The 14,607-nt window shown below is 36.1% G+C and overlaps 3 protein-coding genes across 4 annotated transcripts; all 3 read left to right on the top strand.

The window, feature by feature from the left end:
* The first annotated feature begins 1,265 nt into the window (after positions 1–1,265).
* On the top strand, positions 1,266–4,689 carry pvalb1 (parvalbumin 1). The gene is made up of 5 exons (XM_019110712.2): positions 1,266–1,422; positions 1,927–2,006; positions 2,877–3,009; positions 3,096–3,205; positions 4,412–4,689. The coding sequence occupies exons 2-5, from the start codon at positions 1,946–1,948 to the stop codon at positions 4,435–4,437; spliced, it is 330 nt and encodes a 109-aa protein (XP_018966257.1). The 5' UTR covers positions 1,266–1,422; positions 1,927–1,945; the 3' UTR covers positions 4,438–4,689.
* A 1,501-nt stretch (positions 4,690–6,190) lies between these two features.
* pvalb4 (parvalbumin 4) lies at positions 6,191–7,678 on the top strand. Its single transcript, XM_019110711.2, has 5 exons — positions 6,191–6,339; positions 6,773–6,840; positions 6,926–7,058; positions 7,145–7,254; positions 7,390–7,678. The coding sequence occupies exons 2-5, from the start codon at positions 6,780–6,782 to the stop codon at positions 7,413–7,415; spliced, it is 330 nt and encodes a 109-aa protein (XP_018966256.1). The 5' UTR covers positions 6,191–6,339; positions 6,773–6,779; the 3' UTR covers positions 7,416–7,678.
* Positions 7,679–8,639: 961 nt separating this feature from the next.
* On the top strand, positions 8,640–13,138 carry LOC109097138 (parvalbumin, thymic CPV3-like). Of its 2 annotated transcripts, XM_019110808.2 has the most exons (6): positions 8,640–8,656; positions 10,816–10,901; positions 11,405–11,469; positions 12,024–12,156; positions 12,479–12,588; positions 12,866–13,138. In XM_019110808.2, exons 3-6 carry the CDS (start codon positions 11,409–11,411, stop codon positions 12,889–12,891), a joined length of 330 nt encoding a protein of 109 aa, XP_018966353.1. In that variant the 5' UTR covers positions 8,640–8,656; positions 10,816–10,901; positions 11,405–11,408; the 3' UTR covers positions 12,892–13,138. The 2 variants fall into 2 exon arrangements, with proteins under 2 accessions (XP_018966353.1, XP_042586368.1); XM_042730434.1 differs by lacking the exon at positions 8,640–8,656 and having other exon boundaries at positions 10,759–10,901.
* Positions 13,139–14,607: the final 1,469 nt, after the last annotated feature.

Here is a 14,607-nt window from a genome sequence, read left to right on the forward strand (position 1 = left end):
AAAATAAAATAAATAAATAATGATTTTTCCAAGTTGGAAATAAAACAAAGATTATTGAAGTGTGTTTTACAAGAAAATACTATTTCAGTCTTTATACTGTCAAAATCTCATGTTTATTTCAATGTGTTAAATTTCTTTATAATTATTTGTTTAACTTATAAGTAATTTCTGAGTGAAAATTGTTTCTATGTTTTTTTTAAGTGGAAATAAGAGATAAAAATAATGGCTCAAATAATTAAATAGATTATCAGTTATTAAATGAAATTGCAATTAACCAACTGTTTTACAATGTAAAAAAAAAAGATTTTTCAAAATTGTAAATAAAACAAAGATTATTAAAGTGCGTTTTACAAGAAAACACTATTTCAGTCTTTGTATTGTCAAAATTTCATGTTAATTTCAATGTGTTAAATTTCTTTGTTATTATTTGTGAAATTTATAAGTAATTCCTGAGTGAAAATTGTTTCTACGTGTCTACGTTTTTGTTTGTTTTGTTTTGTTTTTTCAGTGGAAATAAGAAATAAAAATAATGGCACAAATAATTTTTCAAAGCTGTAAATAAAACAAAGATTATCGGAGTATGTTTTTCAAGACAACAATATTTCAGTCTTTCTGCATCAAACTTTCCTGTTTGATTCAATGTGTCACTTTGCCTTTTCTTTGTATTTCTTTGTGAAATTTACCAGCAGTTTCTGAATACAAACTGCTTCAAACTAGATCCTGCACCAATTCTTTTATTAGTGTACAATAAAACTCAAACATGTTATGAAGCTTTCATCTTCAGACTGCACAATGTAGGCCATGTAAATTAACTAATAATTCACTTTAAACACTGAAACCAATAATATCTCCAGTCCAGCCTGTGACATGAACACATACTTCTGCTAAAGTTCCAGTATTGATTATAATAAGCCACCGAGTGTTCCTATGAATTATTCTTATCACGCAATGACATGATTTACGGCCTCGAGACGCCGTTTACTGCAGCACAGCTCTCCGTCCAGAGTTTCTAACCTGGAAGAGAAACCCGATCCGTCCCAATCAAACAAACACACGTTCAGTGATATCTGATGTGTTCATCAGCCCTTTTGTACTGAAATATCAAATGAAGGAGGAATGAAAGTAAACATCTTCTAAAGCGTCTGCTTAACCCGAGCCGGCTGAGGGAGGAGGGCCTCAGGATCTATAGGATCCCACACATGGTTCTGAACATCGTTTGGGAGACTAAAAATAGCCCAACATGACTACTGGACACATTTTTTCGACACTATTCCAAACGTAGACCCACATGCAGTATCTGTTACTGAGCATCGAATTCCTGTAAATAGGGAGGCTGAGGGTATATAAGCAGGGACCCTCAGAAGTGTTAGTCACACCTCGACTAACTCCTTCGGTTTTTCACTCGCCTTAGACAAGCGCAAGGTGAGTCCATGCAGCGGATGCTTTCGTCTAGAGGCTCCTCGACATAGTAATTCTTTAGGATCAGGCTTTTCAAAGAAAACTGCACGCGGACAGGGCCTGTGGAATATGTTGTACTGGTAACGGGGAGCATCAGGAGGCATCTGTGCTTCGCCTCACATCCCGCTCTGGAGGCTGAAGACGGGAGACCTTGGAGACTAAATGTTGATGGCTTGACGCTGAGGATAACTAGATGATAAAGAGCGCTTTGCGATCAGTTAGTGTTAACTGCTAGAGAGCATGTGCTTTAGTGCTCTTGGCCTCTGTTGATAAGTGCAAATGTTTCCGTTGCATCTGTGAAAATCAGGCACTTCAGATCATTCACGGCTGATGGATCGGAGTTACACTTCATGATGCCTGTGTAGGCGTCATGTTTGAATCCATGGGGGAATGCAGAGTTGTTTATAGATGTATTGCATTGCATAAGTTTTGTGAGTTGTTCTCATTCAATGTTTTGCTGTTTTGCAGCTTAATCAGAACCAGAAAAATGGCCGTTGCTGCTATGCTCGCCGCAGCTGATGTGGATGCTGCTCTCGCTGCCTGCCAGGGTAAGACATCATGTGATAATCTCATATTCACAACTGGGTAAACACTATGTAATGAATGCTATTTAGAAGTCATTACCAACTGCTTAACAGATCAGCAGTCAGTGTACGTTCAAACACAAAGACGGAGTAATCAAACAATGACATTTCTGAACAAACAATCTGTGAAGAACTGCAGTGGTGTTTGCTAATGGTTTTAAAGAGATTAATGAACTATTAGCTGCTATACTAACAACATGAATTCAATCTGAAGATTTGATATACATGAATCAACATTGATTCATATAGACTAATAAATATACAAATAATGCTTCAAAGGTGTAATGAACTTAAAAGGTTTCTAAGATGTATTATGTTATATTATATTATTATATAATATTACAGGTATATGCAAACATGCTCTAAAGGTTTCTGCTTAAATTGTTAAAATTTAAACAAAATAATACATTTTAAATAAATTAATTGGACTGAATATTAAATTACATAGGAACTCCTTTAACACTACTTAAAAAAAAAAAAAAAACTAAAAATGGTAACATCAAGTCAAAAATATTAATCAACCAAAAAACATAAATTTCTATATTAATTTATATACTACTTTCATAGTAGAAATAGCTCTTTAAGGTAACAATTACAAGTTAACACATAGTGTGTGATAGTTTTGATTAGTTTAATATTTTTGGTCAATACACTTCTATATAATATTTCTGTACTTTTGATTATTTTTATTCTAAAATGTGACAAATATTAAGAAGAAGACATGCATGTGCAAACCTTTGACTGGTGAATATTGAAAGGAATATATGGGTGTCTATAGTGAGCATCACAACCTGTTTTGTCTACAACATTTTGATCAGACTGACTTTTTTGCAGCTGCTGACTCCTTCGACTACAAGACTTTCTTCGCCAAGGTTGGTCTGTCCGCCAAGTCCGCTGATGACGTCAAGAAGGCTTTCGCCATCATTGACCAGGACAACAGCGGCTTCATTGAGGAGGAGGAGCTGAAGTGAGACTCTTATTAATCATTCACACTGGATAGTGTAGAAGAACGGCGGTCAAGGGCTTAATAACAGACCTGTGCTCTTCCTGTAGGCTGTTCCTGCAGAACTTCAAGGCCAGTGCCAGGGCTCTGACCGACAAAGAGACCAAGGCCTTCCTCTCTGCTGGTGACAGTGATGGTGATGGCAAGATTGGAGCTGAAGGTACATGAAAAATGGCATTCAGGAATAGATCAAGAATAGTTGCACACATAACAGGAAAAGAAGTCTAAGTGCTTGAGTGCTTTTGAAGCTTGGTAGTGGAGCTTGCCTTTTTTTTGGTGAGAAAGCTTGGGAATAAACTATATAAAATAGTATATCACAGAGGAAAATGGCCTGAAATTGTTTGTGATATTTTTACAATTTCTTTATATATATATATATATATATATATATATATATATATCACAACATAACAGGTCAATAGTTCAGATTTCTGTTCACTCTGCCAACATTTATACTGGCCTGTTAAAAATGTCAATTTGTAACTGTAGATAAGTATTATTCACACATATATTTTGATATTTATTTAAATATATATTCGTTCACATGCAAATGTAAAAAAACTATACCATACATTTTCCACACTTATACATACATTTATTTATTTTCCATAATATTTTAAGTTTTCTTTACACAGAAATTTTGAAATAATATTTTCAATCCATACTAAAATTACGTAATAAATTACGTTTCTAAATGTAGATGTAATTTTTACACACACACACACACACACACACACACACACACACACACACACACACACACACACACACACACACATTCTTATATTTACGTAAATATACATTTATTAATGTGCACATATTTATTAATGTGCACAATTTATTATTACATATATAAATGTATTTATTTTCATCCAATTTTAAGTTCTTTGCATGGAAAATTTGCAATAACTTTTTTTTATCCCATTCTTATGGATGCTACTGAGTGAAACATTTTTAAAAATGTAAATAAATACATAAAAAAATATAAATTTTTTCACACATATAGATTTATTATTTTTTATTTTCTTTTTTGTTATTGAAATTTTATGTTTTTGATAACATTTTCAACCCTTTTTTATGGATGCCACCAAGTGAAACATTACAAAAAAAAAAAAAAAAAAAAAAAAAAAAAACTTTTCAAATTGTATGTGTACTTTTTACATATACATTTAATATTTACAAATATTTATTTGTATACATAATAATAGTATTCATTATTATACATTTCCCACACATATTAAGTAGTTAATCTATAAAGTAGTACAACACTATCAGGCCCCTTACAATATTTGGAAATGAAATTGGTGAAATCTGCAGAATTGTAATGGTAGTCTCATCTATGTCTCATCTTTGTCTCATCTCACAGAGTTTGCTGCTCTTGTAAAGGCTTAAATTTTCATCTGACCAAGACCCTTCCAATATCAAGGAACCAGAACTCACGACAGCTCACATCTTTCTCAGCTGAACTTTTTTATATGATCTTATTTATGACTGACTTTGGACAGTTGACTCAGTTGTGATGAGGGTATTGTTTGTGTTAGTTGGATGTTGTATTTCAAGCCCACTGGCTTGTGCACATGTACAATCTTGAATGCACTTCTGGGGAAGAGTGAAAAACGAGGAATAAATATAGTTTTGGTGTAACATGTCTTTGAAGCAGAATCTTTTGGGTTTGTGCCTTGGCCGCTAATCGGCGTTCCCCATCCGCTGTCGGACGTCCTCCCGGGAAGCTCTCATGACAATGCACTCATAGTCAGGGATGTCCTGCAGGCCGCTCTTGGCACGAGGCTGGCCGAGGGAAGGCCCAGAGATTTGCTGAGATCCACTGGAAGGGATTTGCAGAGGATAGTTTTCACATGCCCAATTAAGAGTCCATGGCAGCTTTCTGAATGCTCAGAATAGCTCATCAAACACTCAAACAAAGTGCCAGCCAAGCTCAGTCTTCCAAAACCCATTAAACCCCCTGCAATGGGCACGACTTCATTAGAGTGACTGGCAATGCTCTTGTAATGATGTGCTACTAACCATAATGGTGCATACAACTGTTAACATTCCCAATTAGACCTTTAAATCGTATAGCTTTTAGACAATTTTTAATAATTATCAATAAATCTAAACCACACATACTATATTCCCACTTTTTCCAAATTCACTAATACTAAATTGCCTAAAAATTCTTTTCCTACTCTTTTCTTTCTTATTCTCTGTACGGTCCCCATACATTATTTGCATTGCTTTGACCATTCCCTGTAGACCCCGCCTTCTCGCACACGATTGGTCGATTACGTACAATACCTGCATGCTATTGGTCGAACTGCTTGTCAGTCATGTCCTTCAGAAAGTATTAAAACAATAGGAAAGCCGGCACTCTGACATTTTGAAATCCCGGACAGGACATGTCTGATAAAAACAGGACGTCTCTAATGTACAACAACTTTCAGTTAACTATTAGTGAAACAGTTCAGCTTTCAGAGCAAGAAGAAGAGTTTCTGACAAGCAGGATGAACTCTGCTGCTCTCTGCTGCTTGAAGGTTGTGTGCAGCTGTCCGGACTGAATTAATAGTCACTATCTATACTATCTATAAATCTAAAGTCACATCAAATCTTTATAAGTTCATTGAAAAAGGTTCAATCAAATATTGATTTAGCAAGTTTATATTAATATAGTAAATTCAAGATTACATTATCTCAAATGCAGAAAACAACTCATGGAAATATAATAACTGAGGGCTGGAGTTAACCAAAATAGAATTTATTTTGACCTTTACATACCCATTCCCATACAGAAAACAGCACTGAAAGAAAACCAGGACAACGTTTTAATGTGGGAAAATCACACAGCAAAACAACACAGCAAAATGAACTATCAGTGCTATAGTTAAATGAACAAATTAAACATTTTGCATGAAACTAATAACCATGTAACCGGTAATATAAGCAAACACAACCGGAGAGTCCATACCCAGAGCACAAACAGAAGTCTCCCGGTGAGCAAGTGTCCATAGGAATATGTCCATGCACTATCAGCAGCGTGTATTATTAGCATGCGAGTATATGATGGACATTTTTTTCAAACGCACCTTTTTAAGCATCTTCATTTTTGAAGATAAATATAGTACAGCGTGTCCGCTGGGCGCATGTCAACTGGCCCCTCGGCCGGCGGGTGTCTATTACATTATGATTCATATTTGGAGTGGCTGAAGGTATATAAGGGGGAGCTCAGGGGCCTGAAGATCACTGCAGTTCACAGCTCGAGTCTTCTGAAACTACCTTCAGCACCAAAAGACAAAAGAGGTGAGTTTGCACAGGGGACCCAGTCTATCTATGAAGAAAAAAACAAAAAAACGGACTGGTGCATACTGATTTGTTTCGGAGCAGTCAATAAAGGAAATTAAAAGCTTGCATCCTAAAATTTCTCCTCATCTGAATCGGCTGTTGGATTTTTTTTTCACCTGCTGGTTTATTTTAAGAGGATCTCGTGGTCACACACACACACACACACCGGACTCTTTAGGATTTAACATCCTCGTAACTCATTTCCACATTTTTATGGGATTTGCATGGTTGAAATAATGCCATGAAAAAAAAATGAAATGGTATTAGATTAAACTATGTCTTTTCTGTTAACTGTATGACTTAAAAATCGCCATATGGAGGAGACACACTGTACTAAGAGCTTTTGGAGATCAAACAATCAAAAGTTGAGTGTAATATTTCCTGTTTTTAGCTAAAAGATGGCATTCGCCGGAGTCCTGAACGACGCTGACATCGCTGCAGCACTGGAGGCATGCAAGGGTGAGACACCATGAGCGGACAGATCTTCAACACACCGTCTTCCATTAAAGCGTGCATTTCTCAGTCTCCTGTATTCCCCACACAGCTGCTGACTCCTTCAACCACAAGGCTTTCTTCGCCAAGGTCGGTCTGACCAGCAAGTCTGCTGATGATGTGAAGAAGGCTTTCGCAATCATTGATCAGGACAAGAGTGGCTTCATTGAGGAGGATGAACTCAAGTAAGAACAAAAACTGATTAAGAGCTTTTAAACACCATCCGTGAAATCTCCGTTCTCATGAACCCTGATGAACTGTGCATGCGCAGACTGTTCCTGCAGAACTTCAAGGCTGATGCCAGGGCACTGACTGACGGCGAGACCAAGACTTTCCTGAAGGCTGGAGATTCTGACGGCGACGGCAAGATCGGAGTTGATGGTCAGTCACATTCACACTGCATAAAAATGTGCTTAAAATATGTTTGCTGTAGTATGCACACTATAGTAGGTTATTTAACAATAATAGATTTGATTGAAATTTGATTTTAACACGTCGTTTGTTTCTTTCTGACAGAGTTCACTGCCTTGGTTAAGGCATAAATTGCTTCTGACCAACAACACCTCTTGCTCTGAAGGAACAACTTTGCCCAAGACCTCCCATTTTCATCTTACTATAAATAATTCTTTTTTTACACATGATGCTTGTGAGAAGTTTCCTCCCATGCAGCACACTGTCAAAACCATGACTGTGAATGTAGCGGTTGTGTCTCCTGTCTTAAATATGAACTTTGCTTACTGTAAAACCTGATGCACTTTTACGGGAACGGACGATAAGAAAAGAATAAATATTCTTTTTCAATACAGACTTTCTTTTCATTTCTTCTCACTCAGAAAACGTTTATACAACCACATTTCCATTTCAATAAATTAAAATACAATTACATGTGTTCAGTGGGTTATTTGGAATCACTGCCATGAAAATGCAAAAATGTTTTATTATTAATGGCTTGTTTATTATAATAACCGTTTATCATTCGGTTTTACTACATATGTGAAATACCTAGCCTTATATTTATAGTGACAAACATAATAACTCACTAACAAGAAAAAGCTTATCTGTTCAAATGAAATAATTTTAATCGATTTAAGATAGCTGTTTTCTATTAAATAAATTTATACAGAATGGATTAATTTAATTGATCAAAAATGCCAGTAGAGACATTTATAATAAACTATTACAAAGACTATAATTATTCACCAACAACCCAATATTAATCTGTTCAAATAAATAAATAAATAAATAAACTTCTATCACGAGCGTATGTTTTAGCTGAACTGTTCCACTAGATGGCGTAACTTCACACTTAGTGAATGGTAGTAAAAGCATAGGCTACTGTACGTTAAACTCGTTTGCAAGCTTTGGAATAAGTGCACGCACAAGATACAGTAAATTGCTAATTTTAAAAATGATATCGCACACATTTTTACTTATTAGTATCTACAGACTCCATTTTTGTACCTTATTTCCACCCTAAAAGATGCATTTAAGTACCTTAGAGTAGTAGTAGTGTCTAGAGATACTACTCTAAGGGTACTGCTGTTGTGTTCCTAAGAGTACAGATTTTGCACTTTTTTCCCCCGAGTGTAGTTGCTAAAGAGTAACGTACGCATGCTAGATTAGTTAGCCTCTGACACACTAAAAGTAGCCAAGACACCTTAGTAGAGGTCAGTGTAGTGTAACTTAGTGCTTGCACAGAATATAAGAAACCGTAAACGAATATCGCTCGGTAACCGTATAGGATGTGCGGGATCATCATGGCCCGTGACATAAGTGTTGCAGGGTAAGTAGCACCTCTGTATCCGGTGTCCTTGTCAGCCTCGGGCTCTTGGGTTTCTGTTTTTGCAGCATCACGCTGGGTTATCCCACGCATGGACTGTCCCAAAGCATGTCACAGCAAACACCTCGTCCTAATGAATTTAAATGCGCCATGTGCGCCCTGCAACTCAATAGGCGCGCGAGCATGCATTAACGCAGGCTTTTGTGATGCACTCAATCATGACTGTCAAAGGTATTTTTTTTATTTTTTTTTAGTAAAACAAATTAAAACTACTCACATAGAGTGTACTATATAATAGGTATTGATCAACATAATGTAAACTGACTACCGTTTAAAAGTTTGGTATCATTAAGTTTAAAAAAAAATACTATTCAGAAACTATTTCAAAGATTACTGACCAACAGGGCAATATTTACCAGTTCAAATAAATAAATAAATATTGAAATAAGTATTTTATGCTCACCAAGGATGCATTTATTTGATTAAAAAATACAGTAAAAACAGCAACATTGTGAAACATTATTACAATATAACTGTTTTGAACATATTTTAAAATGTAGTTTATTCCTGTGGTGTTAAAGCTGAATTTTCAGCATCATTACTCCAGTCTTCAGTGTCACATGATCCTTCAAAAATCATTCTGATATACTGATTTGTTGCTCAGGATACATTCTTCATATTATCAGTGTTGAAAACAGTTGTGCTGCTTCATATTTGTGTTGCAATCGTGATACTTTTTTCAAGATTCTTTGATAAAGAAAAAAATGTTGAACAATTTAAATAGTTTTGTAATGGAAGTCATTTTTACTATATTTTAACATTATAAGTATCTTTAACATCATTTTGATCAATTTAATGCATCCCTGCAGGATCAAAGTATTGACTTCTAAACACCAACTGCTAAATCTTTGCCATTTATGCATGCAGTATTAATTGGAGAAACTGAATATTTCAACTTAAGGAAAAATCTTAATTAAAAAAGTTGTGATGCAAATGTGCAAGCTGTCATTAATGCATGCATTTACACATAAACCAATACGGTGTATTCACATTTTTCTGTTTATAACCTTTTAAGCATGAGATAATATAAAGACAAATCAATATCTGTGTCAACCTTTTAGACACTTGAAGATATATATTGGTATCTGTTACACACGTATGAAGGATGCACTCTGTAACCCCATCGCTCTGATGAAAACAACACCTCAAATTAATTGTAACATGGGCTTTAGTGACAAAAAGTTAGGCAGTGTGTGTTTTTTTCTTTTCCTGCACTTGAAACCGTAAAGTACTGACATATTGCACCCTCTTACATAATATATGCGTCTAGCAGGTGCATTTTAAACATTGATTACAGTGTGCTATTGGGCACCAGTCAAAAGGTGACCTTGTATCCCTGAATCAGCAGAGGAAAAATGACAGCTCGCTGTTTGTCTGCCTGTGAAGGGTGAAATGAGAAGGATAAACTCTCTATAACAACACAGACTGTCCACAGCTATACCTATCAATTAGTTTTGCATCTGGTGATCAGTGGATTACGGGGTCCCATCTGTTCAGAAAGACAATATGGAGCAGATTATGGAGTCAAAAATCAAAAAAATCAAAAATACAGTGCAGATTATGGGATTTCTAGAGTAATAAAAGTGTATCTGGAAGCAATCAATTAAAGCAAACACAAGGAAAGGTGGTTTTCAAGCATTCCAGAATGTCCCCACCTTCCAATAGAAATTATTGAGTTATATAATATTCTAATGAGGAAGTTAGAATGACCTCATGTAAAGCAGAAGGGAAAGAGGGAGGGACGGACTGACCAACCTGAGAGGAGGATCGGATGTACGTGAGATAGAGGTGAACGAGTGTAAAGGCTTTTGTGATGTGTGGATTATGATATAGGATGGGAGGGACATGATGAAGAGGTAGACAGCAAAGCTTTTATTACTTAATTTGCCTTTTACAAGGACGTCACAGATGTCTGAGGGCTGGCCCACACACACACACACACACACACACACACACACACACACACACACACACACACAAGTCAAACAGATATAAATAGTACAGGTTAATTAGTTAGGTAAGTAATTTGAGCCAGGGCCTGGCAGTTAGAATTTGATCCACAGACAGGTAACTCAAGAATTACCCATTGTCACTACCTTCAGATCTATATAAATCGCACCTGGACAGACCTGCAGTCACCACTCAGCCTTACTTCTGTTGACTCACCTGCCGGGAGAACTTCACTGAGGTAAGTGCCTTCACTTTGCCAGCGAATCAGTCTCTTTTTGTGCTCAGCAACATATTGCGTACTGCTTTAGGTTTACTTTTATGATAAACACAAACAAATTGAATACATAAATTAAAAACAAACCAACCAATCATCCATAAAAATCTATCTATCTATCTATCTATCTATCTATCTATCTATCTATCTATCTATCTATCTATCTATCTATCTATCTATCTATCTATCTAATCTATCTATCAGTACCAGCACCTTAGTTGAGCTTGTGTCTGTCTGTATATTTAGTTGATTTTATTTATTTATTTAGATGGAAAGTATTCTCAGGAATAACATTTCTGTCAGATAATCTTTTTTTTTTTTTTTTCCATTTAACCAAGCAAGTTTTATTTAAATCATGCCTAGCCTAGTTTGTGAATTCAAATATATTGTAGTATATTATATTATATTATCAAATATAAAATCAAATGAAAATCGATGAATTATTTAAAACTGTGCTCCTTCTTCAGGACCATGTCACTCTCATCTGTCCTTTCCGCTGATGCCATCGACTGTGCACTCAAGGACTGTCAAGGTAGGAGACATGACCGTGATCATAACATGATCACGAGGTAAGGATCCTGGATATAGTAGACAGGTGCTTTAAAAGAGGAGGCTTCCCTCGCTGAAAAAAGGAGGGGGTTTAAGACATCATCTGTCCGATGCTTATAATGCTGTTTTAGAAACTATGCCATGGCGCTGAATGGAGAGATCAAGGGGCTCCACTGCAAGACGAGGAGGGAGACAACGGGGAATACCAGCAGCTCTGACGAGCATGCTATGTGGACAACTTGATAGTCATGTGACTTCTACATGTTTGCAGGTCATGTGACTTACGTGTATGTTTGCCAGAGTGTTTTAACACCTGAAGATGGTGTTTGGAAGAATGCTGAAACCTCTTGGCGTTTGTTTTTATGTACTCCAGCAGTTTCAAATAAAGACACCGTCTCTCCTCTATCAGCATGTTTGTGCCTCATCAGCAGATTAGGAATTTAAGTGTGGGCTTGACATCAGTAATATCTTAGTGAACATCTGACTTCAGCTGTTCCTTAATGTCTTTTAACTGGTTGTTCCATGGTCTTCTTCCAGCTCCTGACTCCTTCAACCCCAGAAAGTTCTTCCAGCTGTGTGGTCTGACAAAGAAAAGCCCTCAGGAAGTGAAGAATGTCTTTAACATCTTGGACAACGATGCCAGCGGATTCATCGAGGAGGAAGAGCTCAAGTAGGAACTTTAACATGCATTTAAAGCCGCATGAAAGAGCAGATAAACTTAATTGACAGGATCAATCAGCCTTTTATCTTACTGGGCTTTCCAAGCACATGAATTATTAAGTATTCTGAAACAGACAGGGATTACTTAGCCTGACAACAGTCTGTTTCTAGTCATTCGGCTGCGGCCTTTTAATTAGGACAGACACTTTATCCTCCTGCTTTGAATACATCCTGTCTCTGTCTGGGTACCAATATTTTAAGCATTTCCTTCGCAGACAGGAACACTGTCTGATGTGGGACATGAGATGATGCTCTTTCTGATGTGGTTCCAGGTTTTTCTTGCAGCGGTTCTCAGCTGGAGCTCGTGTACTGACCGACAAAGAGACAAAGGCTTTCCTATCAGCAGCTGACGATGACAGCGATGGCAAGATTGGAGTGGATGGTAATTGTGGCTTTTATATTATATTTCCATCATTTATAATTAAACAGAATAATAACGCAGTCGGCCCAGAGAGTTTTGTGATTGTTTCCATTTGATTTCTATTCACTTGAACATTTAAATAGCTTCACTTCGCGTCTGTGTAAAGTTAGTTGCAATTTAAATATGCATATCATGTTTATAGTGGATTTATCATCATATGATTGCAAGTCGTTTATTTGAGCGAATTATGAATGAATTTCAGCTCACGTGCGTGAATTGTGTCTCTGATCTCTTGCAGAATTCCAGGCGATGGTTCTGTCCTGAATGATCGGTACACATCTCTCCCCTCTCTTGTACTCAGATTTCATTTCAATTCAGCAGTTCAATTCAGGTTTTTTTGCTCCCGGGGTCCCCCTGGTCAATAGAGTTCACACAAGGCAGACGCATACCGTACACACTGCAGAGGTTTTATTTGATTTTTGAATATGTAGAGGGGCGCACATGGGCACTGACCAAATGTAAAACTACCTGAAAATTATTATTGAAGTGAATAAATAAATGGCTCAAAATATTTCAAATGTTGTCTGTGTTATTTTCATTCCGGTCATAAAATGTTGAAGAGGCGAGCACAGGACCTGAAATACAGCAGCACTTCATGGAAACATGTAACACTTCACAATAAAGATGAGTTTGTGTAGATAAACATGATTAAGAGTACTGAAAGTCACTTTGGACAAAAGTGTCAGCTCACAAAACATATATAAAAAAGGCCTAAAATGACATAAAATATATATATGACACAAAATTATATGCAAAACTACTGACATTTCTGATTGCAAGATCCAAATTGGATAGAATATGCAAGATTACAATGTATTAATAAAATTGTATATTAATAAAATTAGTAATTATTAATCAAGAACAAACAAGACTTACATTTAACAAATAAATAGTGAAAATAATAATACAATTAATTAATTAATTAATTAATTATATTTTTAAATTAATTATATCTTATATATTAATAATAAATTAACTAAAACAATTAATTAATCACTGCTGTCAGAAATTTTAGTAAAATGATATACCTATGAAATGAATCCTATTCTAAAAGCTTGAAGCTTTACATTGCTAATATCAGGGGTTTACCTTAGCTAGAACATATGTGCGTCATTCAATACGAACAAATGTGCAAAGACAATGCTTGAGCAAATATTATTAGGAGATCTATGGCTGCTGTCAATCATCAGTAAGCATGCACAGATCTAACCAATTTACTTAACACACATTGCATTGAACATCTTCAGATTTCCATTGTCTCTTTTAAACATGCATTTACTAATGCATGATAGCAATATATAAAGCTACAGTGGTATTGGTTTGTGCTGCATCACAGAAAATATGAAAAACCTCGAAGCTAATGGAGTCCAGACACACATAGTACTTGGGGTGATATGGCGTAGTGGTAAAACCTTCAAGGAACTGACCCTTAATTGCTGTAATTTGCTAGTTTAAAAGTGTCTGCTACACGACTGCTTAACAATTGTTGGCCTCCAACCCGTGTTTAGTTCGTTATGGTCGTCCTTCCTGTTGCTGTCAATCGTTGGCGGATGTTGGTGGAGAATTCTGGCACCACATACAGTATACTGTAATTCAGCCTCTCTGTATGAAAGCATTTTCTACACAAATGCATGTTTTCCAAACAGTCAGCTCACTGTAGACTTTAATAGCTGAGAATTACACAACAGGACCTAGAATTAGAGCGAGCATGTTGACCACTAGACACCACACCCTGACATTAACAGCCTGTGTATGAGAGCAAATCTCCTTCACGTTCATGCACTGTAAACGATTGCCAGCATTTTACAAAAAACAGTAACAGACGTTTCTTACATTAAAATACCGTACTTAACTTTGCTATACGTTTGGTAATTTTTGTCTTAACTCAACTTAATGAAGTTTAAGATAGAAAATTACATTTTCTCCATTAATTTCATGGTAAAATCCCGATGATGTTGTTTTACTGTAAGAACTATTTGG

Source organism: Cyprinus carpio, chromosome A3 (genome assembly GCF_018340385.1).
Source record: "Cyprinus carpio isolate SPL01 chromosome A3, ASM1834038v1, whole genome shotgun sequence".
NCBI lineage: Eukaryota > Metazoa > Chordata > Actinopteri > Cypriniformes > Cyprinidae > Cyprinus > Cyprinus carpio.

Bases quoted from the DNA above. Each gene is read 5' to 3' on its own strand.
- pvalb1 (XM_019110712.2), top strand. From the start codon at position 1,946: ATGGCCGTTGCTGCTATGCTCGCCGCAGCTGATGTGGATGCTGCTCTC. The intron at 3,010-3,095 runs GTGAGACTCTTA...CTCTTCCTGTAG, and splicing joins ATTGAGGAGGAGGAGCTGAA to GCTGTTCCTGCAGAACTTCA. The intron at 3,206-4,411 runs GTACATGAAAAA...CTCATCTCACAG, and splicing joins TGGCAAGATTGGAGCTGAAG to AGTTTGCTGCTCTTGTAAAG.
- pvalb4 (XM_019110711.2), top strand. From the start codon at position 6,780: ATGGCATTCGCCGGAGTCCTGAACGACGCTGACATCGCTGCAGCACTG. The intron at 7,059-7,144 runs GTAAGAACAAAA...GTGCATGCGCAG, and splicing joins ATTGAGGAGGATGAACTCAA to ACTGTTCCTGCAGAACTTCA. The intron at 7,255-7,389 runs GTCAGTCACATT...TCTTTCTGACAG, and splicing joins CGGCAAGATCGGAGTTGATG to AGTTCACTGCCTTGGTTAAG.
- LOC109097138 (XM_019110808.2), top strand. From the start codon at position 11,409: ATGTCACTCTCATCTGTCCTTTCCGCTGATGCCATCGACTGTGCACTC. The intron at 11,470-12,023 runs GTAGGAGACATG...GTCTTCTTCCAG, and splicing joins TGCACTCAAGGACTGTCAAG to CTCCTGACTCCTTCAACCCC. The intron at 12,589-12,865 runs GTAATTGTGGCT...GATCTCTTGCAG, and splicing joins TGGCAAGATTGGAGTGGATG to AATTCCAGGCGATGGTTCTG.